At 41.8% G+C, this 25368-nt stretch overlaps 1 protein-coding gene across 3 annotated transcripts in view; it reads right to left on the bottom strand.

The window, feature by feature from the left end:
• KIAA1549 (KIAA1549 ortholog) overlaps positions 1-20057 on the bottom strand; it is a 153434-nt gene extending 133377 nt beyond the window's left edge. For 2 of the 3 annotated variants that reach the window (XM_077468766.1, XM_077468765.1), the window contains exon 1: positions 19876-20057. In XM_077468766.1, the coding sequence (XP_077324892.1) occupies positions 19876-19966 (91 nt within the window). In that variant the 5' untranslated portion in view covers positions 19967-20057. The remainder of the gene's footprint in view (positions 1-19875) is intronic. The other variant, XM_077468767.1, reaches the window with a different exon arrangement.
• Positions 20058-25368: the final 5311 nt, after the last annotated feature.

Below are 25368 nucleotides of genomic sequence, written 5' to 3' on the forward strand. Positions count from 1 at the left end.
TTATTCATACAGAATAGAATAATTCAGGGACTTACTGATGGGTCCATTCACAAGGTTATAGGCACATTTTCTGCATGACTGCAGGTTCTTGTCGGCAGATGTTTTAGAAGAACACACATCCAAAGTATTTGCATGTTTAGATGCATTAAATTCTTCCTTCATTCAAATGAATGGCTACACGTTTAAGCGCTTACGCATTTATGGGCATTCACGTGCAAAATCTACAAATCTGGTGTCCTACTTTTTTTTTTTTTGCATAGCTAAACGCAGCACACATTTTTGCGGGAAGACGCAGCTGTTTGAGGATTTATTGATTACTATAGTCAGGGCAGGACTTACCATTGGGCTTGACTGGGCTCAAGCCCATGGGCCCCACCCATAAGGGGGCCCCACGGGCCCAGCTGAGATACATGGGAGGGTGCTCGCATGAATGTGAGAAGTACTTGCGGTGGGAAGCAGAGACAGCCGCCGAGGGACCCCAGAAGACCAGGTTCGGGGCCACTCTGTGCAAAACGAGCTGCACAGTGGAGGTAAGTATAACATGTTTGTTATTTAATAAAAAAATTCTCTTTACAATCCCTTTAAAGTTAGTATATAGTGAAATACATTACTTACAACTCCATCTGACTACTTAGATGTTGAATTTTAAAAGCAGTGAACTTCTGTCAGATTAGCAAACCTGTGAGATGCGCAGGGTTGCCGCTGCTTTTAAAAGTCCTGTATTTCACTATATAACCTGACTTTACTTTTATAAATACGTGTAAAATGCAAAACTCCGGTGGGTGTAACAACATGTTTGCTTTCCCCCTTCTTAGTGTATCCTTGCTATGGACGAGTGTGGGGTGTAGCAAGATGGCGGCAAAGGAACGGCACTTCCGTAACAAACTGTGATGGGTCTCCGAATATGTCGTTACACCGCCGAGAGGACCCGAGAGCCGGCCGAGATACACAGGACTCTTGGCGGCGCCATTTTTAAACTTCAAGGCTACACTGACAAGGCTGCAAATGACACTGGGGCAAGGCTGCAGATGGATGGGCAAGGCTGCAGATGGACACTGATAAGGCTGCATTGATGGGCATTTAAATGTAAGTTTTTTTCCTTAAACTTCCCTCCTAAAAAAATGTTTTCCTTAAAATTCCCTCCTAAACTTGGGGTGCGTGTTATACACCGATAAATACGGTAATGTATGGAAGGTAGGGCCCGAAAGTGACTGAAGCCCAGGGGCCCCCACCACCCTGAGTCCTGCCCTGACTATAGTGCTGTGTTAAAGTGTTGCTAAACCCACAACAGTAAAATCTGTCTGTATATGCAGTAAAGCATGCTTGTTATACTCACTGTGGAACCTAAGGGGTTAACCCAGTGCATTGTGCAAAAAGGCTGTTTGACCCTGAATGCACAGATCCTCCCCTTTTTGCATTGTCTCCAAAACATGTCCAGATAAGACCACGTTACTGGAGACACTCTGCACATGCTCAGTTTGGTGTGTATTGCTTTTTTTTTCTCTTGGGTGGGTGCATGTGATCAGCATAGGGCCAATCAGCGCTGTCCAGACAGAGGGTCAGGGGTCCAGCAGCCTCATAGGACAGTCAGAGGAAAATGAAAACTCCTACAAGCTTTAAGCAGACACTGACAGAAGTCACAAGACTGCCATATACTGCTGATGGGGAAAAGTATTTAGCAGTTTAGATTTACTAAAACAATTGCATTTCCATGTTCTGTGTACTGTGGGAGACCAGATATAGTGAATGCAGGGTCCTGGGTTTAGCGCTTTAAGAAGCACTATGCGCAAGGCACATCTAAACTCAGCGTTTTTTCTGCCCATGTGAATGAGTGGTCACTTGAGAGTGCTAACAATCATAATAAATATTTATTTTGTATGATCATTAGCTCTATCTGTTTTCCATAATGTGGCATTTTCCTGACTGAGTCTGTTCAGTAATAATGGATAACATTAGGCCTGGAGAGAAAATAGACTAAAAACATTTAATTGTTGCCCCTAAACCTCCCATTTGCCCCCACAGGATGAATGTACATGCAGTTTCCTAGCGCAATTAGCAAATTTTTTTACAAATACACCCCTAAGATTCAAGTAAGAATACATGTCTCCTATATTTAGATAATATTGCTTGACCTGGAGTTCAGCTTTAAAGCAAACCTAGCACCAGATATATTTTTTTATGACAACTGTCTAATTATGCAGAACAGTCTCAGATGATGGAATCCATTTGCTGCTGCCCCCTATTGGTCAACATACTGCAACTACCCCCTCCTTAGAGGCACAAGGGCTCCCTCTCCAGGCTCACCTGCCCTCTGCCTATCCATTATAATGCCATGTGCTTCCACTGTGGAGGCTCTCAAAATTCAGAGTCAGGACTACAGAAAATACCGGAGTGCCTTAACAGGGCTCTGTAGCTTACGGATGTATTTGCAAATGTGTGCAGACTAAACCCCAGTTTTTAACGCATACTGTTAGGATAATTTGGTTGTTTTGCAGGCTGGTCAGTAAGTTGAGATAGGAATTTCTCTGGTTTTGCTTTGATCACAAAAAGGACCTGCATGCATGTTATCACATCAAACATGGCGCAATGCCGTATGGCGTCACTCATTTCTTAGGACATTCACCCATACAACCCCTGTCAAGCAATCTGATAGAAAGTAATCGGAATTCTATTTGATTGAACCGTGTTTCTTCAATGGCACAGCTATGAACTGAAATTCAATTTTGATGGAATATGACATCAAACAATTGGATTTCCATATGTATAGTTACCTTAAAGTGGAGTTCCACCCATTTAACCACTTTCAGACCGGACCATTTTGCTGGTCAATGACCAGAGGTCTTTTTACAATTTGGCACTGCGCTGCTTTAACTGGTAATTGCGCGGTCATGCAATGTTGTACCCAAACAAAATTTGCGTCCTTTTTTTCCCACAAATAGAGCTTTCTTTTAAAGGTATTTGACTGACTCTGCGATTTTTATTTTTTGCGATATAAACGTAAAAAGACCGCAAATTTTGAAAAAAAATGATATTTTCTACTTTTTGTTATTAGAAAAATCCAATAAACTCAATTTTAGTCATACATTTAGGCCAAAATGTGTTCAGCCACATGTCTTTGGTAAAAAAAAAGTCAATAACTGTATATTTATTGGTTTGCGCAAAAGTTGTCACATCTACAAACTAAGGTACGTTTTCTGGAATTTACGCAGCTTTTAGTTTACGACTGCCTATCTCATTTCTTGAGGTGCTAAAATGGCAGGGCAGTACAAAACCCCTCCAAATGACCCCATTTTGGAAAGTAGACCCCCTAAGGAAATTGATAAGAGGCATGTTGAGCCCATTGAATATTTTATTTTTTTTGCCTCAAGCGATTGAATAATGACAAAAAAAAAAATTTTTTTTTTTTTTACACAAAGTTGTCACTAAATGATATATTGCTCACACATGCTATGGGCATATGTGAAATGACACCCTAAAATAAATTCTGCTGCTTCTCCTGAGTACGGGGATACCACATATGTGGGACTTTTTGGGAGCCTAGCCGCGTACGGGGCCCCGAAAACCAAGCACTGCCTTCAGGCTTTCTAAGGGCGTAAATTTTTGATTTCACTTCTCACTACCTATTACAGTTTTGAAGGCCATAAAATGTCAAGATGGCACAAAACCCCCACAAATGACCCCATTTTAGAAAGTAGACACCCCAAGCTATTTGCTGAGAGGCACGTTGAGTCCATGGAATATTTTATATTTTGCCACAAGTTGCGGGAAAATTACAAACTTTATTTTTTTTTTTTTTTCACAAAGTTGTCACTAAATTATATATTGCTCACACATGCTATGGGCATATGTGAAATGACACCCCAAAATAAATTCTGCTGCTTCTCCTGAGTACGGGGATACCACATATGTGGGACTTTTCGGGAGCCTAGCCGCGTACGGGGCCCCGAAAACCAATCACCACCTTCAGGCTTTCTAAGGGCGTTACAGTTTTGAAGGCCATAAAATGCCAAGATGGCACAAACCCCCCCCAAATGACCCCATTTTGGAAAGTAGACACCCTAGTGAGACTAGGTAATAAATGGCGGGTGCCCTGAAACTATAAAAAAATAACTAACCAACCAGCGTCACCTGTAACAGTTATATGGTGATCACTGGTGAAAGGGTTAACTAGGGGGCAATCAGGGGGCTTTATGCGGTAGTATATGGGGGTCCCTGGCGCTATAAAAAGCTGCGGCGAACCTCAATACCTACCTGCCTAACTAGCGTCACCTGTAACACTAATACAGCGATCAGAAAAACGATCGCTTATTAGGCTGGGTTCACACTGGAGCGATGCGGGAACGCCACGAATCCGCGGCGGGTTCCCGCATCGCATGCCTCCCGGCGGCAGTTCACACTGCCCTATGCGAACTGCTGGGAGTGTCAGTGAAATGTTAATGACACCCCCAGATCAGTCCGCATATCACAGTGCGATCTGCAAACTCGGACAGGAATTGGATCGCATGGTGTGAACACCCATGCGATCCGATTCTGCTGCGGACCAAAAAAAGGGTCCCGTGCGAATTTGCGGCGGGTGCGGCGTGAATTCAGCCATACCATCTGTATGGCTGAACTCGAATCGCACAGAGATCGGATGTGATTTGCACTGCAGTGCGGTGCGAATCACATCCGTTCTCATAAACCGCTGCAATGTGAACCCAGCCTTAGTGACACTGGCGACGGGGGGTGATCACGGGGTTAAACCTTTATTGGGGGGGTTAGGGGGGTACATTAGAACTAAAGGGGGCTAACCCTAACTGCCCTAACAGTTATTACAGTCACAAATGACACCAATGCAAAAAAAAAAAATGCAATTGGTGTCACTGTGACTGGGGGGGGCAGGGGTAATTGGGGGGGTGATCGGGGGGTGAAGGGGGGGTGTGAGTGTGCCTGGCATGTTCTACTGTGTAGTGTCGTGTTGGTGCAACTCACCGATCCTCTCTCCTCAGTGCCGGAACGAAAAATACCGACACGGAGGAGAGATTACATCACTTCCTCTGCCTGTGTTTACATTACAGGAGAGGAAGTGATGTCACGGAGCATTTCCATTCGTCGGGAGCGATCGTGAGGGGGTGGCCATGAATGAATGGCCGCCCCCTCATCCCAGATCGCTCCCGTACGAATACCGACCGCCGCAGGCACCGGGGGGGGGCCCGATCGGGCCCCCCACTCGTGGGAAGGCAGGGACGTACAGGTACGCCCATATGCCTGCCCGTGCCATTCTGTCGACGTACATCGTCGTGCGGCGGTCGGCAAGTGGTTAAAAGTCAGCAGCGACAAAAAGTGTAGCTGCTGACTTTTATAATAAGACACTCGCCTGTCCCATGGTCTAGCGATGCGGGCGCATGAAAGCTCGCTCCTCTCCCCCTTCTCTCCACAATGCCAGCATTCCAATTGTGGAAACCCGGCTGTGCCTCCACAGCCGGGCGTGAGCTGTGCCGCGTGCTGTGAATGGCCGGGTAATCTTCTGGGACCTGTGACGTGTCCCAGAAGATTGTAGGGAGGGAGGGGGAAGAGCTGATCTTCCGTCCGGCACTGCGGCGCCAGGGGAGGAAATGGGAGGGTATCCGCTCCCCCCCCCCCAAAAAAAAATAAAAAATAAAAAATGACATGCCAAATGTGGCATGTCAGGGGGTCACCAGCATTTAAAGCGGAAGTTGCATTTTTGGATGGAACTCAGCTTTAAGGACCTGTGTCAATGGGCGGTGAATAAAAAGTTCACCGAACTTAACCTTCACTGTTACCTCCATTTATTTTGAGTTTTTCAGCTAATTCAGTCACATTCCCTCACCCCCATTCTGCTTAATAACATAGTTTACCGATTTCACTTGTTCCATTCCATCTATCCAGACTCCAGATGATTGTTTTGTTAGTCCCCCTGTCTCCGCAGTGGACCCCCTTTCTGGTGGCGACGCCTTGTACCCTGCACCTGCCGGGATCTGGGTAAGCAGCTCCACTCTTTTCCCTTTATTTACATAAATATACTGTCTAATCGATACTTTGTAATAAATGCTGTTACTATTTTTGTCTTTGGTCAATTATATTGTTAGTGATTATCTGCTAATCAAATTACAGATACCCTCCTGATGAAGCAGCTTCAGTGCGCACAACTAGTAGAGAGATACTATCCATGATAAACTGTACCACTGTGATTTTCCCCGTCTGGGGATCATTATCTTGGTGATATACATGGAGTGTTACCATGCTTTTAACCTGTGAGCAATTATTTGTTATGCATTCTTTTCTGCATTAATAAACTTCTGTAATATGTTATACAATTGCTTACACATCTGAATTTACCTCTGCCCTACTGTACCAAGATATTCCAATTGCCCCACTTCCTTGGGGAAGCCTTGTTGGGGACCAGGATTCGGATCACTTACTTCTAATGTTTTGGACAACCTTCTACATATTTATTATCATTTATTATAGGGGCTACCTCTTTTTTCCAGACCCTTAAAGCTGAACTTCAGCCAGAACCAATATATTAGTTTTGGAAAGGTCCTTTTTAGGCCTTAATACAGTTGTTCTTTTTTATCCCACAGTGGTCCCCCCCCCCCACTTTGAAAAATCCATGCTGGAATTATCCAGAAAAATTGGCATGTCCTCCTCATTTTTTTTTTCCAAGACTGGTAGCTTCTAAACCTTCTATTCCCCCGGCCACCAGGCTTGACTTCTCCTCTGTAGTTTATTTTCAATAAGCAGCTACTAGAACAAGTAATTACATCGCTGCTTACTGTGGTGGGCGGCATATGAAACTCTGATCTACCTGCTCACATTTCATTATTTAAGTTACAGGCCTGGAGACCCCTAGTCTGTTCCTTCCAGCATGACTTCACACTGATTATATATATATATATATATATATATATATATATATATATATATATATATAGATATAATTATACACACACACACATTTTTTTTTTAGTTTATTACACTCCACAGATGCAGCGAGATGCTGCTCCAATTCCTTAAAGGGGTTGTAAAGTCAGAAGGTTGCCCCATCTCTGTCCAGCGATGTCCATGAGTGTCTCGGCCATCTGGGACTCACCCCCTAATTGGCTGAGACACAGCCATTGGCTCCCGCTGCTGTCAAAGTCAGTTAGCCAACCAGGAGATAGAGGGGGCATGGCCAAACCGCAGCTCCGTGTCTGAATGGACACACGGAGCTGCAGCTTGGCTTGGGTGTCCCCATAGCAAGCTGCTTCCTGTGGGGACACTCAACAGGAGGGAGGGGCCAGGAGCAGCAATGAGGGATCTGAGAAGAGGAGGATCTGGGCTTCTCTGTGCAAATCCAAAGTATAACATGTTTGTATTGCAGTATTAAACCCAAAATCAAAAATGTATTATATTGCAGTTTTCTAATCATTAGATGTGGTGGCAGCATCCGTATTTACCTAGTGATCTGGCAAGTGGCACACCTCCTGTATTAGTGAGACACAACTCTGGAGGAATGAGCACAGGAGGGCACAGCAGACAGCACCATTGTCAGACTGAGGGGAGGGTAGTGTTAAATGTATTAGCAGATTTAGATACACTAACAAATTGATGCCAAACTCCAACTAATACTTTATAAGCAGTTACAGCAAAAAAAAAAAATTTCCTTTTGGGATAAAGGTTTTACATAAATAAAAGCTGATCATTTTAATCACCCCTGCCAGTGTCAAGTGGTTTGTCTCATCCATGTAAACTGATACATTCTGCTGGAGAGCTTGTGTTGTGAGTTTTTGAAAAACAACAAATTTGCTTGCTGAATGAGCAAATGAAAATAGAAGAAAGAAGGCCCTAAAAGAAAACGAATGCAGCCATCACATCTAAGAATTGGTAAGCTGCAATATAATAAATGTTTGCTTGTGGGTTTAATACGGCTATAAGGACAGACAGGCAGCTGCTGGCGATTTGTCTCTATGGAAGAACGGCCCGTCTGACATCAGCCTATTACGTATGAGTAGCTAATACTCTCTGTAAACCGAGTCAGAAACATTTATAAATATTTATTGTTTCCTCGTCTGTGATTGTTTATTGATACTTTGGGAGAAAAACATTTTTCGCATTTAGGAAAACATTTGGACTCCCGATTAAAAACAAACCAGAAAGCAGAGATGTGAGCGCTGGCACGTAGACGTAGCCCTGGAAACTGCAGCTGGAAATCCATAAAGGTGGCACTTTATAGAGGCCCCCTTTACACAGGTGTGGAATCAGTGTGTTCACTGTGCGCTCTTCACACCCTTCCCCACCAAACCAGTACATGGTAGTAGTAGTGTTGGGTCAAGTACTGGGGCAGTGAGGTGCACCATCTACTAGTGCGCCCGTGAGCATCTGCAAACCGCAATAGCTGCAATATGTCCATATAAAAACATTATTGTAACACAAATCAGATCAAAAGCCAGCACACCGAGGTCACCTGCAAAAAGTTTTGCTGAAGCCACATTTTAGAAAAGCAAAGCCCAGGGGACTAAACACAAGGTTGTCTCTAATGCCCCATTCACATATTAAACGCACATTGATGGAACGTGGTGAAACGTATGTGTTATCAAAGGCAATGTTACAGATGGAGCCTCTCCTTATCTACAGCATGTTTTTGAAAATAGCTCATGTCTGTTTTTGTCCACTTTCATGTATTTGAGGCCCAAATAATAATGTGTGTATTACATGTTTTGCACAGATTTCCAGACCCTGCTAACAAGCCTAAAATATATTTTTATATATGGAAAAAAGGCATTACACATAAAAATGCAAATGAAAGCATATGTAAAACACGCATTCAGAAAAGCATGAAAATGGAAAAAGGTGTAAAACTATCCCAAGGCTCTATGGTGATTTTGAGTGCGTTCCCGAGCGCTTTAACACCAGATTCTATTCTATCCTGCTATTCTCAACTAAGCGACGTGCTGACGCTCAACATTCAGAGAAAGTACCCAAGCTTCTTTGTGGCATGATCGCCTGTTTTTGGCCCAAAAAGACTTCAATAGGAGCATCTGAAAGATGCATTTAATGTGTTTTTGCACACAATTTGAAGCCTAACTACCCAATCCTCCCAGTAGCTAGCTTTCCATTGGCTAAAACAAAGTGCTTAAAGTGGTTGTAAACCCCTCCATATACCCAGTTACCTGTCTAGCCCCGGGTGAGACACAGATGAAACTAATCCTCCTATAAAAGAGCTGAATTTATAAGCTTGTCTGAGAATCCAGAAAAAAAGGGGGTGGGGAGCTGAAGTTACACTTTACAGAGCTCAGGGAGGAGAGCTCTGAGAGCTGATTGGAGGAAAGGGACACACCCCCTTCACACAGCTTAGGCTATCAGCTGGAGGTCCCTCTCCTGTATCAGGAAAACTTGTCAGAAAGTGACTCATGCCGATAGCAGAGGAACGAAGTAGCAGGCAGAAATGAATTACACTTAGTGCCCTGGATTGAGACAAGTACACACTATAGAGGGATATGCTTTGCTCATATTTAATGTATGAGCTTTACAACCGCTTTCTATAGTGTGCAAAAAAAAAAAAAAAATGTACAAAAATGACAAAAAATGCAAAGAGCAACCAAAGACGCTGCCACTCAAATTTAGTGCAACATGCTTCCTGCAGGTACACTGTTTCAATGTACAGTATGTGTATGCAGTTTTTGTATGTATTATTTTACACACCTATTTTACACACCTCCACATTTGGCACTTTTTTTTATTTTTCAATGGTATATGTTTGCTGCTACCCTACAAACACTGCCCATATCGCTTAGATTACATGTATCCTGTGGCCCCTTGCCACTGTCTTTTAATACAATGCTTTCATTTTGACAGCTGGCGTTCACCTGTTGCCTAGCAATGGTCCACTTGATCCTAACAAAATGACACGAGAAGGAAAGGACATCCAGCACATGTACAGTTTGCTTAAATGCATTTCTAGTCTGGCTGGAACGAATGCCGTAAGCATTGCCTCCAGTTAATGCAGTGTATGCCGCTAGTATGTCTGCTATAATCTGGAGAAATCATAAGTGGCTGGGGTGCCACTTTAAAAGTAGATCCCGCATTAACTTTACAAATGTCAATAATAAAAGTGCCATGTGCAAATAGAAAACATCATATATTATACATGTGATCATTATAAAAGGGTCCATAAAGTGCAACACATATCCAAAATGTGTAAAGATCATCCAACGAAGGTATGTGCCCAAGTGGTAATGGCAGAAAAGTGGCAGAGGTGTCCCTCCACATAAAATGACTTCAGTGTTGTTTCCTTCACCAATATCCACTCACAAGAATGCCATTGGTATATGTACAGTGCCTTGCGAAAGTATTCGGCCCCCTTGAACTTTTCAACCTTTTGCCACATTTCAGGCTTCAAACATAAAGATATAAAATTTTAATTTTTTGTGAAGAATCACCAACAAGTGGGACACAATTGTGAAGTGGAACGAAATCTATTGAATATTTTAAACTTTTTTAGCAAATAAAAAACAGAAAAGTGGTGCGTGCAAAATTATTCAACCCCTTTACTTTCAGTGCAGCAAACTCACTCCAGAAGTTCAGCGAGGATCTCTGAATGATCCAATGTTGTCCTAAATGACTGATGGTGATAAATAGAATCCACCTGTGTGTAATCAAGTCTCTGTATAAATGCACCTGCTCTGTGATAGTCTCAGGGTTCTGTTGAAAGCGCAGAGAGCATCATGAAGACCAAGGAACACACCAGGCAGGTCCGTAATACTGTTGTGGAGAAGTTTAAAGCCGGATTTGGATACAAAAAGATTTCCCAAGCTTTAAACATCCCAAGGAGCACTGTGCAAGCGATCATTTTGAAATGGAAGGAGTATCAGACCACTGCAAATCTACCAAGACCTGGCCGTCCCTCTAAACTTTCAGCTCAGACAAGGAGAAGACTTGCAGAGATTCAGCCAAGAGGCCCATGATCACTCTGGATGAACTGCAGAGAACTACAGCTGAGGTGGGAGAGTCTGTCCATAGGACAACAATCAGTCGTACGCTGCACAAATCTGGCCTTTATGGAAGAGTGGCAAGAAGAAAGCCATTTCTCAAAGATATCCATAAAAAGTCTCGTCTAAAGTTTGCCACAAGCCACCTGGGAGACACACCAAACATGTGGAAGAAGGTGCTCTGGTCAGATGAAACCAAAATCGAACTTTTTGCCCACAATGCAAAACGATATGTTTGGCGTAAAAGCAACACAGCTCATCACCCTCAACACACCATCCTCACTGTCAAACATGGTGGTGGCAGCATCATGGTTTGGGCCTGCTTTTCTTCAGCAGGGACAGGGAAGATGGTTAAAATTGAGGGGAAGATGGATGCAGCCAAATACAGGACCATTCTGGATGAAAACCTGTTGGAGTCTGCAAAAGACCTGAAACTGGGACGGAGATTTATCTTCCAACAAGACAATGATCCCAAACATACAGCAAAATCTACAAATGAATGGTTCACAAATAAACGTATCCAGGTGTTAGAATGGCCAAGTCAAAGTCCAGACCTGAATCCAATCGAGAATCTGTGGAAAGAGCTGAAAACTGCTGTTCACAAACGCTCTCCATCCAACCTCACTGAGCTTGAGCTGTTTTGCAAGGAAGAATGGGCAAGAATTTCAGTCTCTTGATGTGAAAAACTGATAGAGACATACCCCAAGCGACTTGCAGCTGTAATCGCAGCAAAAGGTGGCTCTACAAAGTATTAACACAAGGGGGCCGAATAATTTTGCACGCCCCACTTTTCATTTTTTTATTAGTTAAAAAAGTTTCAAAAATCCAATAGATTTCGTTCCACTTCACAATTGTGTCCCACTTGTTGGTGATTCTTCACAAAAAATAAAAATGTTATATCTTTATGTTTGAAGCCTGAAATGTGGCAAAAGGTTGAAAAGTTCAAGGGGGCCGAATACTTTTGCAAGGCACTGTATATGGACATAATGTATATATGGATCCCCTGATGATAAGCTTTACATGCTGACGCCACGCCGCTATGTCCCGAGTTGGGATCGGCCACCATTGCTCTGAGTTTGGCCATTTATGTCCTTATGTTTTTAAACTGGATGTGCATCAATTTTAATTGTATGATAATTTTATAATCAATTACTACACAATCAATCTTTTCTTGGGCTCCATGTGTTTAGCACCTTTCTGATCAGGTTCCAACACGAGAGGCCGTTTTACCCGAGAATGAGTAACTGTACTAGAGGTCGACTGATATATCGGCCGATATTTGGCGTTTTTTAATTAATCGGCATCGGCCGATTGTGCTGTTAAAAAAGGCTGATGATATATTCAGTGCGACTTGCAAATGACTTCAGTAATAGAAGTCAGTGCAAGTTGCCTGGAGACTTGAGTGAAGTGACTTGTCTCCTCTCTGGGCAGTCTGCCAAGAAAAGATCAAAAAGATACAATGTTTACACTTGAATGAATGAACTCAACTCAGTGTGTAGAGTTCTCAGTTTAACCATTTAAAGACTAAATCTTTTTTGACACTTGATGCTTACAAATAAAAATCCTGTATTTTCTGCTAGAAATTCACTTAGAACCCCCAAAACTTATATATATTTTTTTAGCAGAGATCCTAGGGAATAAAATAGCGGTTGTTGCAATATTTTATGTCACACGGTATTTGCGTAGCGGTCTTTCAAACTCAATTTTTTTGGGAAAAAATACACAGATTAAAAAAAAAAAAAAAAAACAACAGTAATGTTAGCTCATTTTTTTTTCATCCAAAAGTTTTGATTACCTGTTTTTGTGTAATATATATATAAAAAAATAAAAATAAAAATTATATATATATATATATATATATATATATATATATATATATATATATATATATACATTCTAAATTATACATACAAGTGAACTGTTTGGATGTTTGTTTTGTTTAATAAATGTAAGAAATTTTCTGTATCACTTAAGGCTGCTTTCACACTGGAGCGAGCAGGCGTTGACGGTAAAACGCTGCCAGTTTTAGCGGCGCTTTACCGTCATTTTAGCGGGACACTTATAATCCAGCTAGCGGCCCAGGAAGGGGTTAAATGTGCCCGTGAAGTGCCGCTGCCAAATCGAATTGCAGGTGCTTCGGCAGCGGTGCCCATTCATTTCAATGGGCAGGAGTGGTGGAGGAGCGGTATACACCACTCGAAAGATGCTGCTTGCAGGACTTTTTTTTAACGTCCTGCCAGCGCATCTCCTCAGTGTGAAAGCACTCGGGGCTTCCATACAGACTGCAGGGGAGATGTTTTGCAGGCACTTTACAGGCGCTATTTTAAAGTGCCTGAAAAACACCCCAGTGGGAAAGGTGTCTAACTGTTATATTTTATGAGATGAAGGGGAAAAAATAAATAAATAATCGGCCTAACATATCGGCCCAAAAAAAAATAAAAAATCGGCATCATATATCGGCCATCGGCCGTGGCGATTTCTAAATATCAGTATCGGCATCGGCCAGAGAAAAACCCATATCGGTCGACCTCTACACTGGACAGTTGCTGTGAAAGCTTAGGGGATACTTTGATATTATGCCATATACCAATGGCATTCTGGTGAGTGCATATTGGTGACGTAAACCACCATGGAGTTATTTTAGGTGGAGGAGCACCTGTCACTTTGCTTCCATTACCACTTGGGCACATACCTTCATTGGATGATCTTTACACATTTTTGATATGTTATACTTTATGGACCCTTTTATAAAGATCACATGTATAAATATATGATGTTTTCTGTTTGCATATGGCACTTTATGTTTAAAATATTGTAGCGCTGCACTTTTATAATTGAGTTCTATTAGAGTTGGTCACCTTTGTGCCAGCAGCTTAACCTCCTAAGCACTCACTGCATTTTTTTGAGAACTTTACAAATCTGCTGCTACTAACAAAGCAAACAGAATATTGGCATGCATTAAAAAGAGGGTTAATTCCAGAGATAAAACAATAACTCTCCCGCTCTACAAGACTCTGGTCCAGTCACACCTAGAGTATGCGGTCCAGTTCTGGGCACCGGTCCTAAGGAAGGATGTACTGGAAATGGAGCGAGTACAGAGAAGGGCTACTGGAAGTGTTACATTTACACATTACTGAGCACACATATTCTAAAATATATGCCATAGATTGCCTTTAAATGGCAAAAGTATTGCAGTGCTTTCATAAAGAGAGCGGAAGAAGACTTAAGACAACACGGATGCCCTGAACTGCAAGGCTTACAATCTAATTTGTATTATCCAGTATGTTGTATAAAAATGAAATGGTGCAGCAGCATAATGAACATAGCCTGTAATCCCATAATTGCTATAATCAACCCACAAAACAGCGATTACGGTGTTAAATCATTAGTGTGGAAAATCACCTAATTATCTAACAGTGCTCCATCCAGAGGATTGTTATTTAAATGTTCGACTGAGCTCAGGCCTTATTCATTGAAGTGTATTTTTCCCCAAAAAATTGCATTTGAAAGACCGCTGGGCAAATACAGTGCGGCATAAAACAATGCAGCAATTGACATTTTATTCCCTAGGATCTCTGCTAAAATATATCAAATGTTTGGGGGTTCCAAGTAATTTTCTAGCATAAAATATTGATTTTACCTTAAGAAACAAGTGTCAGAAAAAGATTTAGACTTTAAGGCCCCTTTCACATGGGACGGATCAGTAATGATCCGCCCCGTGATGATCCGCTTGCTCAGCGGGGATCGCTCCGTTGTCCCCGCTGAGCCGGCGGATAACAGGGCGGTCCCGGCACACTGTGCAGGGACCGCACTGTCAGCTCTCCGCTCTCCTTTATGGGGGATCGGATGAACCCGGACCGTCTGTCCGTGTTCATCCGATCCGCTCTGCAGACGGATAGAAAAATAGGATTTTCCTCCGTCTGCAGAATCGGACAATAGCGGAGGCAGACGATATCGGGTGTCTGCGGATATTCATCCGCAGACACCCGCTATCCCATAGGAATGCAGGCATGTCCGTATTTCATCCGCAAACTGATGGATGAAATACGGACATACCATCCGCATGTCTGAAAGGGGCCTAAATGGTTAAACTTCCTGCATTTACAGGTTGTTCTATCCCTTTGATCTAAGGAGGAGGCTTAGTTACAATGTTTAAATTTTAAAAACTTGGCAGACTGCCCAGATGTTTTCTTTTGACAGCTGAGTGAGCAGATAAGTCTCTCCACCTGTTTTATGAAAGAATTGGCAAACTCTGCAATAGAGGTCTCAGAGGGGTTGAATCAAGATTGCGATTTTTAAACGATTACTTGTGCAGCTCTAGTACACAGGGTCATTTATAGTAGTTTCTAGGCAGTTGAGTTTAGAAGCATTTTTTGGAAAGCAAAAGAAAATGGGTTCAGGACAGATGTTCAGAGGTATTTGAAAACGCCAAACGCCTGTCATGCCCCGTACACACAATCAGAATTTTGGTCAGAAAAAGCTCTGATGGTTTTCCCGACAGAATTCCGGCAGGCTGTCTTGCATACACATGATCACACCAAATTCCGACCATCAAGAACACGTGATGTACAACACAACTAGAAAAAGGAAGTTCAATAGCCAGTAGCCCATGGTTCAGGTCTCGTAGTTGAATCTGAGCATGCGTGAGTTTTTGTGCGTCGGAATTGCATACACACGATCGGAATTTGCGCCAGAAAAATTGAGAACCTGCTCTTAATCTTTTGCTGACGGAAATTTGGCCAGTAAAATTCCGATGGAGCATACACACATTTGCATTTACCGACGAAAAGCTCTCATTGGTCTTTTGCTGCTCAAAATTCCGACAGTGTGTACGCGGCATAACAGTTTGTACTCGCGTTTAGCCGCATTTTGTTTGCAGGAGTTTTTCATTTTTGACCATTTTCACAAAAAAAAAAAATAATAATAAATGTGCTTCAAAAATGCAAACATGGCATGTAAACGAGGCAAGATGGACATTTTTAAACGTTGGTTAAACTGTCAAGTTAAATCGTTCAGGAGAGGTTGTAAAACGTTCCATGTACATTAAGCCTAAAAGTGTCACCTGTATGCATTAGATGCAGACAAGTTGAGGCTGGACCATCATAATGCAAATGCTGGTATAGTAATATAGATCCAGTCCTATCACAGGCAGGTATAGTAATATAGATCCAGTCCTATCACAGGCAGGTATAGTAATATACAGTGGATATAAAAAGTATAAACACACTTGTTAAAATGTCAGCTTCCCGTGATGTGAAAAAAAAATAAAAAAATGAGACAAAGAAATAATTTCAAATTTAAAAGGTGGAAAAAATTCTGATCTATAAACTGTACAGCTCAGCTGAAAACAAACTGAAATCTTTCGGTAGAGGGCACTAAAAATAAAAAATAAAATAATATGGTCGCAGTCTTTTGGGGGTATGATTCTATCAGCATGGCACATCTTGACTTGGCAATATTTGCCCACTCTTTGCAAAAACACTCCAAGACTGCGAGGGCATCTCCTGTGCACAGCCCTCTTCAGATCACCCCACAGATTTTCAATTGGGATTCAGGTCTGGGCTCTGGCTGGGCCATTCCAAAACTTTAATCTTCTAATGAAGCCATTCCTTTGTTAATTTGGATGTATGCTTTGGGTCATTGTCATGCTGAAAGATGAAGCTCGTCTTCATGTTCAGCTTTCTAGCAGAAGCCTGAACGTTTTGTGCCAATATTGATACTGATACCTTGAATAAGGCCCCTGTTCCAGCTGAAACGGTCCCAAAGCATGATACTACCACCACCATGCTTCACAGTGGGTATGGTGTTCTTTTGGTGATGTGCGGTGTTGCTTTTGCACCAAACATATCTTTTGGAATTATGGCCAAAATGTTCAACTTTGGTTTCATCAGACCAGAACACAGTTTCCCACATGATTTTCGGAGACTTTACCTTTGCAAAATTTAGCCGGGTTTGGATGTTTGTCTTTGTAAGAAAAGGCTTCCACCTTGCCACTCTACCCCATAGACCAGACATAAGAAGAATACAAGAGATTGTTGTGACACGTACCACACAGCCAGTACTTGCCAGATATTCCTGCAGCTCCTTTAATGTTGCTGTTGGCCCCCTTCTAGCAGCCTCCCTGACCAGTTTTCTTCTTGTCTTTTCCTCAATTTTGGAGGGACGTCCAGTTCTTAGTAATGTCATGGTTGTGTCATATTTTCTCCACTTGATGATGACTGTCTTCACTGCGATTCGTGGTATTTCTAATGCCTTGGAAATTCTTTTGTACCCTTCTCCTGACGAATACCATTTAACAATGAGATCCCTCTGATGATTTGGAAGCTCTCTGCGGACCATGGCTTTTGGGGTAGGATGTGACTAAGAAAATTTCTGTCAGGAAAGACCTACTAGAAAAGCTGAACTTTAGTTAGTTAGTTAAAAGAAGGTGTACACACTTATGCAACCACTTTATTTAATTTTTTTTAATTTTTACGTCCCTCCTCCTAAAAGATTTCATATTGTTTTTTAAATGGAGTTGTACAGTTTATAGGTCACATTAAAAAGGTGGAAAAAGTTCTGAAACAATGTGTCTTTGTCTCATTTTACATCACAGAACCTGACATTTTAACAGGGGTGTGTAGACTTTATATATCCGCTCCTATCACAGACAGGTATAGTAATAAAGATCCAGTATTATCAGACAGGTATAGTAATATAGATCCAGTACTATCACAGACAGGTATAGTAATAAACCAGGAGGATATATAAAAAAAAAAAAAAACAAAAAAAAAAAACACACCCATCAATATATATAGTAATATACATCCATCAGTAGCAGAGACTTGGAGTAACATTAGTAACAATATAAACAGACAGACAGTTATACAGTAATATATACCAGGCATTGGTATTATATTTTTCAGATGGTGTCAATTACCCTGGTAGAAGGTTTGTAGTGACATGTAAACTAGCAGTCCTAGGGATATGTATAGCACTTACAGTGCCCTATGGAGAGGACACTCAGGGCTAGTTCACACCAGATGCAGTCCGGTGCATTTTTATTCTATATTAAAAGCATAGACACTGTTTAACGTGTATTCCAATGGCCTAGTTCATTCCATAGTTCACACCAGTGCAGTCAACAAAAGTAGAACATTTTTTCCTATATGGAACGCATCTTGGATGTGGCAAAACGCATCAAAAATTAACTGAAACACGCATTTCCTTAACCGAGATGAAAAAAGAAAAAAAAAGGTGAAAACATGCAATGAACGGCATTAAAAACGCACATACAGAAATTGTGGTGTAGATTGGCCCTTAAGCTGAATACACACTATACAATTTTCTGTAGATTTTTTCCTTCAGATTTACCAAAACCATATAATATGAGGTCAAACCTTAGGAGTTTCAATTTGTATACAATCAGGCAGGCCCTTGTACTACATGGTTTTGGTAAATCTAAAGGAAATCTGACAGCAAAAGTTGTATAGTGTGTATGGGGTCTAACAGTGCCCTACGAAGAAGACACTTACAACACCCTATGCAGAAGTCGCATAAAGTACCCTATGGAGAGACCACCTATAGCATCCTACAGGACAGATATGTACCTATAACACCCTATTGATCAGACCCCCACAGCATACTATTGGCTAAGCCCCTATATCACACTATTGATTAGACCCTAAGATCGCCCTATAGATCGGATATTTATATCACACTATTATCCTATGGAAAAGATGCATGAGGCATCCTGTTCATACATGATACATACAGTACCCCTATGGAGAAGACATGCATGGTACCCTATGGAGAGGCCACCTATAGTATCCTACAGAGCAGATATGTACCTATAACACCCTATTGATAATCAGACCCCCATAGCATACTATTAGCTAAGCATCTATATTAGACTATTGATCAGACACCGATATTAGTCTATTGATAGACCTCTATATCACAAACCAATATTCGTCTATAGATTAGACCCCTATATCACACTATTGATCAGACAACGATATCACACTATTGATCAGACTATTGATAGACCCCTATATCACACACACCAATATTTATCTATTGATTAGACCCCTATATCACACGATTTAATAGATCTCTATATCAAACACTGATACTAGTCTATTGATTAGACCCCTATATCACACTAATGGGCAGACACCTATATCACCATATAGATCAGATATGTGTATCACAATATTGCTTTATGGAAAAGATGCATGGAGCATCCTGTACATACAGGATAACATACAGTACCCTATGAAGAAGACATGCATGGTACCCTATGGAGAGTCCACCTATAGCATCCTACAGAGCAGATATGTACCTATAACACCCTATTGATAATACCCCCATAGCATACTATTGGCTAAGCATCTATATCATAATTTTGATCAGACATCTATATCACACTATTGATCAGACACCGATATTAGACTATTTATAGACCCCTAGATCACACACCAATATTTGTCTATTGATTAAACCTCTATATCACGCTATTGATCAGACACCAATATTAGACTATTGATTAGCCCCTATATCACACTAATGGTTAGACACCTCTATCATCCTATAGATCAGATGTGTATCACACTATTACCTTATGGAAAAGATGCATGGAGCGCCCTGTACATACAGGATCCATACAGCACCCTATGGAGAGGCCACCTATAGCAGGTATGTACCTATAACACCCTCTGGATCAGACTGGCCCTTGTCTCAAGAAGAGGGGGGCTCTCCCAGGTGTCTGTATTGTCCCCTGTGGGTCCTCAGTGCCCACCTGATGGGGTGCCAGCCATGTAGATGTGATCCCCCCCCCATCTGCAGAGCTGTGATCTGTACATCCCCCTCCCCGGACACCCCTCTGCCAGTGCTGGCATCTCCCCCTCCCCCGACACCACATTACCCCTCCGGTTCTCACTCTCAGGCGCCCCGGGCTGGATGTGCAGGATGAGGCTGATGATGGTGAGGAGGGTGGAGGGGGCCCCCGGCTCCATGTCCCGGTGTAGCGGTCAGCAGGGAGGGGGAGGCGGCATCCCGGGGCCGCTTCTACCGCTGCTGCTGCTGCTGCTGCGGCTCTTCTCCGCTTCGGAGACACCCAGCGGCCGGACCGGGAACTGCAGCTTCACTCTCTAGGGGCACCTAGTGGCCATCCGTTAAATTGCAAACTGTCTGCTCTGCTTCCATAATGGAAGAGGACGTGCTAGAGCAGCGGTCATTAGGGGAACTGCAGCTGCTCTCCGCTCCATTCTGTAAAGCGGAGAAGGAGTAGGTGGGAATTGAAGCTCTCTCTTGAGATCCCTGTAGCATAGTTTCTATAAAGTAACAGGAGGTGGTCGGGTGACACCTAGTGGGTAGAAGAGGAACTGCAGAGAAGCAGAACACTGGAGATCTTAGAACCCCCAAACATTATATATATATATATATATATATATATATATATATATATATATATATATATATATATATATATATATATATATATATATATATATATATATATGTATTTTAAAGCAGAGACCCTAGAGAATAAATTGGTTGGTGATGCAATTTTTTTTATGTCAGCGGAGAAAAAAAAAATTTTTTTGTTATGTTACTGAAAAAAACACAATACATAACTCAATGTTTGATAAAATATAAAATAAGTTAAGCTGAGTAATCAGATACAAAACATGTCACACTTTAAAATTGCGCACGCCCCTGCAATGGGAACAGACTACGGATTACTATCAAAAAGCGAACCTTTAAAAGCCTTTACAGGTTACCACCTTATATTTTTTATCACTTGTATGTAAACATCACTCATCCCTCCTCTGCCCTTAAAATCATTTGATTACACCAAGATTAGTGTGATCAAATACATTTCATTTTTGAAAATGGCACCATTTACTTCTGGGAAAACCGGAATTGATGTAAGGCCATTGCTTCCGGGTTCCTACTGTATATCATAGAAGCCATCAAAGCCATTCTGGTCTTTTATCACCTCTATGATTAGCCATCAGAAGCGCCGGCTGGTCAATTGGGACTCCTAGCGGAGTGGGAGATCCCAGTAAATCCACGAAAGGTGGTGGTGGGGGACAGAACGTTCCCTCCTGCTGCTTGTAAAAGCAATCCAGTGGCTAGTTATCTGGTAGGATTGCTTTTACAAGAGAGCCAACTGTCAGCTCTAATAAAACATTATTACCACTTGAAGTCTAGCAATGTACAGGTACTTCGTTGGTCATCATGTGCCGGTTTACTGTCAAGATTTTAGATGGGGCCAGGCTGTGGCCACTGGGAGTATAAAATGCCTTGGGCTCATTGGAATAGACAATATCCCTCAGTTGGTGGTAATTGGGAGTAAAATATGACTTGTGCCTGTGGTCAGTGACTAGAGGAATACTTTTACACCACTGGTATCAGTACAAGGTGTAGTTCATCACTGTTGTCAGTGGGAGAAATTGTGACCCAAGAGCCAGGTAAATGCACGTAAAAGGTTGCAGTGTGGGGACCACTGGTGTAGAGTGTAATGTTTAGGGGTTTAGTGTTTGATGGGAGTAGTGTATAGGGTGTGTAGTTTATGATGAAAGCAGTGTATAAGGTGTGTAGTTTATAGGGTACATTTTGTATGGTGGTTGTTGTGTATGGGGTGTAGTGTATAGGGTACATACTGTATAGACTGGGTGTAGTGTATGTAGGTGTGGTGTACAGGGTACATACTGTATGGAGGGTGTAGCACATGGGGGTGCAATGTGTAGGGTACATACTACATGGAGGGTGTAGTGTATAGATAAAGAGCTGCACAAACTGTTGGTGCTATATAAATCCTGTATAATAACAACATACGGTGTAGTGTATAGAGTACATACTGTATGGAGATTGTAGTGTATAGCTGGTGTAGTGTATAGGGCACATACTGTATGGAGGGTGTAGTGTATGGGGTTGTAGTGTACAGGGTATATACTGTATGGAAGGTGTAGTGTATATATGGTGGGTGTAGTGCATGGATGGTATAGTATATAGAGTACATACTGTATGAAGGATATAGTGTATATATGGTTTAGTGTATCAAGTACATACTGTATGAAGGATGTAGTGTATATACGGTGTAGTGTATAGAGTACCTACAGTATGGAGGATGTAGTGTATAGATGGTGGGTGTAGTGCATGGATGGTGTAGTATATAGAGTACATACTGTATGGAGGGTACATACTGCATGGAGGTTGTAGTGTATGGGGGTGTGATCTATAGGTTACATACTGTATGGAGGGTGTAGCGTATAGATGATGTAGTCAGTGTATAATGTACATACTGTATGAAGTGTGTAATGTATAGAATAAATACTGTATGGAGGATGTAGTGTATAGGATACATACTGTATGGATGGTGCAGTGCATGGGGGTTTAGTGTATAGGGTGCATATTGTATGGAGGGTGTAGTGTATAGAATACACATTGTAGGGAGGGTGTAGTGTATAGGGTACATACTGTTTGAAGGGTGTAGCATGGGGGTGTAGTGTAGAATACTATACATACTGTATGGAGGTTGAAATGTACAGAATACATACTGTATAGAGGGTGTAGTGTATGTAATACATACAGTATGGAGGGTGTAGTATATAGAATACATACTGTATGGCGGGTATAGTGTATGGAGTGTGTAGTATATAGAATACATACTGCATGGAGGGTATCGTGTATGGGGGGTATAGTGTATAGAATACATACAGCATGGATGGTATAGTTTATAGAATACATACTGTATGGATGGTATAGTATATGGAGGGTGTAGTGTTATACAGGGCTGTCTTTAACTCAGGGCACCTGCCCCAGGCCGAGTCAATGTTGTGGGGCCCAAAGCAGCTGCCCCTTGAGCTCACACTGCCCGTAAAAAGTTGATTCGTGGATTAGGGAGGGACCAAGGAAATGTTTGTCCAGGGTCCAATCAATATTAAAGATGGCCCTGAGTGTATAGATTACATAGAGCATAGTGTATAGAATATATACTGTATGGAGGGTATAGTGTATAGAATACATACTGTATGGAGGGTATAGTGTATGGAGGGTGTAGTGTAGTAGTGTATAGAATACATACTGTATGGAGGGTATAGTGTATGGAGGGTGTAGTGTATAGAATACATACTGTATGGAAGGTATAGTGTATGGAGGGTGTAGTGTATAGAATATATACTGTATGGAGGGTATAGTGTATGCAGGGTGTAGTGTAGTATTGTATAGAATACATACTGTATGGAGGGTGTAGTGTATAGAATACATACTGTATGGAGGGTATAGTATATGGAGGGTGTAGTGTAGTAGTGTATAGAATACATACTGCATGGAGGGTATAGTGTATGGAGGGTGTAGTGTATAGAATACATACTGTATGGAGGGTATAGTGTATGGAGGGTGTAGTGTATAGAATACACACTGTATGGAGGGAATAGTGGATGGACTATGTAGTGTATAGGATACATACTGTATGGAAGGTATAGTGTATGGAGGCTGTAATGTATAGAATACATACTGTATGGAGGGTATAGTGGATGGACTGTGTAGTGTATAGAATACATACTGTATGGAGGGTATAGTGTATGGAGGGTGTAGTGTATAGAATACATACTGTATGGCAGGTATAGTGTATGGAGGGTGTAGTGTATAGAATACATACTGTATGGAGGGTATAGTGTATGGAGGGTGCAGTGTAGTAGTGTATAGAATACATACTGTATGGAGGGTATAATGTATGGAGGGTATAGTGTATGGAGGGTGCAGTGTATAGAATACATACTCTATGGAGGATATAATGGATGGACTGTGTAGTATATAGAATACATACTGTATGGAGGGTATAGTGTATGGAGGGTGCAGTGTAGTAGTGTATAGAATACAAACTGTATGGAGGGTGTAGTGTATAGAATACATACTGTATGGAGGGTATAGTATATGGAGGGTGTAGTGTAGTAGTGTATAGAATACATACTGCATGGAGGGTATAGTGTATGGACGGTGTAGTGTATAGAATACATACTGTATGGAGGGTATAGTGTATGATGGAGGGTGTAGTGTATAGAATACACACTGTATGGAGGGAATAGTGGATGGACTATGTAGTGTATAGGATACATACTGTATGGAAGGTATAGTGTATGGAGGCTGTAATGTATAGAATACATACTGTATGAAGGGTATAGTGGATGGACTGTGTAGTGTATAGAATACATACTGTATGGAGGGTGTAGTGTAGTGGTGTATAGAATACATACTGTATGGCAGGTATAGTGTATGGAGGGTGTAGTGTATAGAATACATACTGTATGGAGGGTATAGTGTATGGAGGGTGCAGTGTAGTAGTGTATAGAATACATACTGTATGGAGGGTATAATGTATGGAGGGTATAGTGTATGGAGGGTGCAGTGTATAGAATACATACTCTATGGAGGATATAATGGATGGACTGTGTAGTATATAGAATACATACTGTATGGAGGGTATAGTGTATGGAGGGTGCAGTGTAGTAGTGTATAGAATACATACTGTATGGAGGGTATAGTGTATGGAGGGTGTAGTGTATAGAATACATACTGTATGGATGGCGTAGTGCATCGGGGGGGGGGGGGGGGGGGGTTAGGAGATAAACTATTTTCTATGGATGGGCCTATTTTGGCTGGAGTTGTTCTATAACTATTTTATGTATATGATCAACTTAAATATTTAGTATATCATTGTGCCTGCTGTCTTCCATTGCTATGTGACTAGTAGCAGAGGTTGCCCGTTAATGTTTTATGATGCCAGTTGTATCGTATTCCCCACCCAGCAGACTGTGAAATATTGATGAGACTCCTCGTATTGGAATGTGAGATGTCAGCAGTAGACCATCCCAGTGACACGGTGCTGCCCACTGAGCACCCAGAGAGCTCATAGCTGCTTCTAGTGTAGTACAGGCCTCACACCATACAATAACTTTCCTATCAAAAAGCAAAGTTTAATGTCTGTTCTTGCTATGTTATCACACGCCTTTCTTGCTTATCTGTATAATTATACTGTGTTTATATATATTTTTAACATTTAGGCTGCATTCACACATGATCGTGGGCTTAATCGCCACAATTCTGCCCCGCAATTTCAAATGGCTGCAAAACGCGTTTGCCAATACTTCTATTGACACCCCAATCGTGCCGCCATTTTTCGTGCAAAAAATGACGCTGCAATCGGAACGTGCAACGCTTGTTGCTCAAAAAGAAACATAAGCTTCTTTTGGGCGACATCATCTTCCGTTGCAATTTGCTGCCATTGCAGCGCAATTTAGCACATGACAACTGCAGCAAAATCGCAAAGCAACTGGGGTGCCGTCCTGCAACAGCGATTCCACCCGCAATCAGGTGTGAATGCTGCCATGTGAGTTCCTTATCTGATAGA

The sequence above is a fragment of the Lithobates pipiens genome, unplaced genomic scaffold (genome assembly GCF_037356315.1).
Source record: "Lithobates pipiens isolate NorthernLeopardFrog02 unplaced genomic scaffold, aLitPip1_a1.2 Scaffold_8, whole genome shotgun sequence".
Lineage (NCBI taxonomy): Eukaryota > Metazoa > Chordata > Amphibia > Anura > Ranidae > Lithobates > Lithobates pipiens.